The sequence below is a fragment of the Rhagoletis pomonella genome, unplaced genomic scaffold (assembly GCF_013731165.1).
Source record: "Rhagoletis pomonella isolate Grant_MI unplaced genomic scaffold, Rhpom_1.0 Rhpom_scaffold_15877, whole genome shotgun sequence".
NCBI classification, from domain to species: domain Eukaryota; kingdom Metazoa; phylum Arthropoda; class Insecta; order Diptera; family Tephritidae; genus Rhagoletis; species Rhagoletis pomonella.
Window position 1 is genome coordinate 1 of NW_023474396.1, and position 3,492 is coordinate 3,492.

General features: G+C 35.5%; 2 protein-coding genes across 2 annotated transcripts; both read left to right on the plus strand.

Moving 5' to 3' along the window:
- The first annotated feature begins 1,364 nt into the window (after nt 1-1,364).
- LOC118757261 lies at nt 1,365-2,043 on the plus strand. The gene is made up of 3 exons (XM_036491988.1): nt 1,365-1,765; nt 1,827-1,973; nt 2,029-2,043. The coding sequence occupies exons 1-3, from the start codon at nt 1,388-1,390 to the stop codon at nt 2,041-2,043; spliced, it is 540 nt and encodes a 179-aa protein (XP_036347881.1). The 5' UTR covers nt 1,365-1,387.
- LOC118757260 lies at nt 1,939-2,608 on the plus strand. Its single transcript, XM_036491987.1, has 2 exons — nt 1,939-2,301; nt 2,365-2,608. Exons 1-2 carry the CDS (start codon nt 2,046-2,048, stop codon nt 2,502-2,504), a joined length of 396 nt encoding a protein of 131 aa, XP_036347880.1. The 5' UTR covers nt 1,939-2,045; the 3' UTR covers nt 2,505-2,608.
- The last annotated feature ends 884 nt before the right edge of the window (nt 2,609-3,492 follow it).

Consider the following 3,492-nt stretch of genomic DNA (forward strand, 5'->3'; position numbering starts at 1 on the left):
AAAAAAAAAGTTGCTAATGTCCGCCCCTAAATTTAAAGATTATGTTGAGAGGGTTCTGGAAAAATTTTTTTTTTTTTTTTAACCCTCCGAAATACAGCCGAAATGGTTTTTTCGTTGTAACTTGGTTATTTGACGGCCGATTTTTAAAATTGATATGTCATTATTTTTGTCTTGAGAAGCTTCACTTTTCGTTCTTATGTCTTTTTAAGCTTTGAAGTCGCGTTCGCATGATAAGGGCAGAAACAAAATTTTACCCCCCCTAAAGTATATTTTTTTCCTTACCAAACGAAAGTACTTAAAAATTCAAGAAAATGTTGCCTTCAAACTATATTACTAAAATAATAAACAAAGGAGTTATAGCACTTTTAATATCACAGGTCAACATGAGTTTCAGATGTAAGTATAATAACACAGTACAACAAAAATTTATTTTTTTTATGCAACAGAGTAACCTAAATTTAAGGATTATGTTGAGAGGATTTCGAAATTTTTATTTTATTTTTTTTTTTAACCCTTCGAAATACAGCCGAAAAGGTTTTTTCGTTGAAAGTTGGGTATTTGACGGCCGATTTTTAAAATTAACATGTCATCACATTTCCTTTTAAGCTATGAAGTCGTTTACCCATGGTTAGGTCAGCTAACAAAATTCGCCCCCACAAATTCCTCCAACAGTTTTCTTAGTTGGAAATTTAATCTCACTGCTTTCGTACCAATTTAGGTACATTTTTGCTACGATTTTTCCCAAATTCATACTCTTTGTTTTCGTCGCATCAGCAACCCGGGGAGTGCCCGGGGAGTGGACTTAAATCGACAATGTGATTGCCCTAGTGCAAGTAGAGTTCCAACCGCGGTAAATGACTTTCTTTATGATCAATGCGGGCCAAGGCTTTTGTCATTAGATAGTGGGCTTGATCATACTAGAACTGACAATTGCTCGCTAGAATGTAATGTTGAAAATCACACTGAAACCGCTGCAAGTTCGATTGGTTATGTGCCTAGCTCAAGTGAAGACGATGAAGCAAGTGAAGAAGTCACACAAAGTTTAAAAGTATCTGATTTGTCCTTAAAAAATTATTGCTCGGCGTTAGATAGGACGGATACTTCAGATCGCTTTGGATCATTGCTTGCTACAATGCTAATAAAAGATTTGCAAGCTGCGATTGCTACAAAAGTAAAAAAAGGATTTTAAAGAAAACACAGCGGATAAAATTATGAAATATTTTGATTATCTGGTCATTGACAAAAATAAAATTTCACGCGAGCGTAACAAATGTAGAGCACAAACTGAAGCAGCAACAAAAACTGGCACTGATCTTAAATGCATTTCGTATGATGGTAAACAGGACGTAACACTAAAAAAAAAATAGTTCACGGTAGCGTAAGAACAATGCTTCTAAGAGAGGAGCATATTACAATTTTGAAAGAGCCTGATTCGAAATTTATTGGATACGTATCTCCAAAAGAAGGCACTGGGGAAGCAATCCAGCAAGCAATAGTAAGCTTTTTGAATACCCAAAAATATTGCTTAAACGAACTTGTAGCTATAAGCTGTGATGGTACAGCTGTCAATACTGGATATAAAATTGGAGTAAATGCACAAATGGAACGTTATTTACAAAGGCCCTTGCAGTGGAATGTGTGTTTGTTACATTTCAACGAGTTGCCTCTAAAAAAGTTGTTAACGCATTATATTGGCAAGCAGAAAGGACCTGGTGTTTGGCCAGGGGTGTTGGGGTCTGAAATTATGACTTGCACCAAATACCCGGTAGGTTGTCCACACTATAATAGTTAATGTTATAAACAAAAACATATATTTTCCTTATCAGGTTGTAAGTGGTTTTGAGGCTATTGCTATGGGAGTTATTCCTGAAAATATTGGCTCTTGGGAATTACGCAATGATCAGCGTTATTTATTTGATATGGTTTTGGCAGTAAATAATGGTATTTGCTGGATACGCGAACTATCAAATGCTGTTCAAGCCATTATACGTTCAGCTATAGAAAATAATGCATATTATTTTCACCCAGAAAATATATTATTAGCCATGATAACCGACGCTGATCCAGAGATACGTAATGATGGGTACGAAAAAATCAAAACAGCACGTCAATATCCACCAGCAGGGCTTCGCGTGTTCAAGGTCCCAAAGCGTGGCGTAATAAACTTTGAAAGTAAGTCGTATGTCAGCATGATCGATTGGAGTCAGTTTAAGATTACGGAACCCCCTTGTGTGCAGTTCTACCCAGATAGTGAACTTACAATGTTTCAATTTTCGGAAAATGAAGTGATAAATATCCCAGGTAAATATCTTCAAACTAAAAACTTCACGGGTCTTATAGTACTTTTAAATCATTTTTTTTTAGAGTTCCTCTGTCATTCCCAGAATACCGAACGGTTTGTGCGTGTTGTTAGTGAGTCTGCAAGTGCTGTCACTGATGAAAAGCGCCTGGGCCACATTTTTGCAAAATTAGAAAGCCGAGACCAATATAAAAGCCTTGATTAGCGCCAAAATTTGCTTAAGTAGCAATAAATATTGTAAGTGAAATAACTTTTTTGTTGATTATTTTAGTAATATAGTTTGAAGGCAACATTTTCTTGAATTTTTAAGGACTTTCGTTTGGTAAGGAAAAAAATATGCTTTAGGGGGGGTAAAATTTTGTTTCTGCCCTTATCATGCGAACGCGACTTCAAAGCTTAAAAAGACATAAGAACGAAAAGTGAAGCTTCTCAAGACAAAAATAATGACATATCAATTTTAAAAATCGGCCGTCAAATAACCAAGTTACAACGAAAAAACCATTTCGGCTGTATTTCGGAGGGTTAAAAAAAAAAAAAAAATTTTTCCAGAACCCTCTCAACATAATCTTTAAATTTAGGGGCGGACATTAGCAACTTTTTTTTTTTGTATGGGGACCGACCCAGTCTAATGTGCATAGTCGCTCAAGCAAACGCATAGACAACTTTTCTGACGCTGCCTTTTTTGTGTGTTTTTCATTTTCATTTCTAAATTTAGGCATTCACAATAAAGCTTTAGCTTTTATAAATTAATTAAAATGCATTTTAAACGGTATTTGAATAATTTTACACTAAGATTGACAGTAATGAGCGGCGCTGCGTTTGGGGAATGCTAATTGTTGAAAATGATAAATATATTTTCGTCTTTGCGAAAGTATTTTAGCCAACTAATGTGGACTAGAATTTCTAATCTCATATTTTTACGAGGTCCTGTCGGTAAGTATCTGTATAAAGAGCAAAAGTACCCTTGTTTGATAACAAGCGATACTTCATTTTGTTCTCGTTCAAGAAGGCAGAACATACGGCGCTTATTGAAAATGATAAATGAGCTGTTGAGTGCTTTAATATCAATTTAAAGAAATCTTACGTTAAGAAGTCGCCTTGCCTCTTTTATCGTCAAACGACAGCCATAAGAGTTCCAAACTCAGACATCAGCGCATAAAGGCAATTGCTTTTCGCTTTCCAAAGCTGCTTGA

Excerpts from the sequence above, each read along its gene's own strand:
- LOC118757261 (XM_036491988.1), top strand. The coding sequence starts at position 1,388 with ATGCTTCTAAGAGAGGAGCATATTACAATTTTGAAAGAGCCTGATTCG. Across the intron at positions 1,766-1,826 it reads TGACTTGCACCAAATACCCG|GTTGTAAGTGGTTTTGAGGC; the intron begins GTAGGTTGTCCA and ends TTTCCTTATCAG.
- LOC118757260 (XM_036491987.1), top strand. The coding sequence starts at position 2,046 with ATGATAACCGACGCTGATCCAGAGATACGTAATGATGGGTACGAAAAA. Across the intron at positions 2,302-2,364 it reads TGAAGTGATAAATATCCCAG|AGTTCCTCTGTCATTCCCAG; the intron begins GTAAATATCTTC and ends ATTTTTTTTTAG.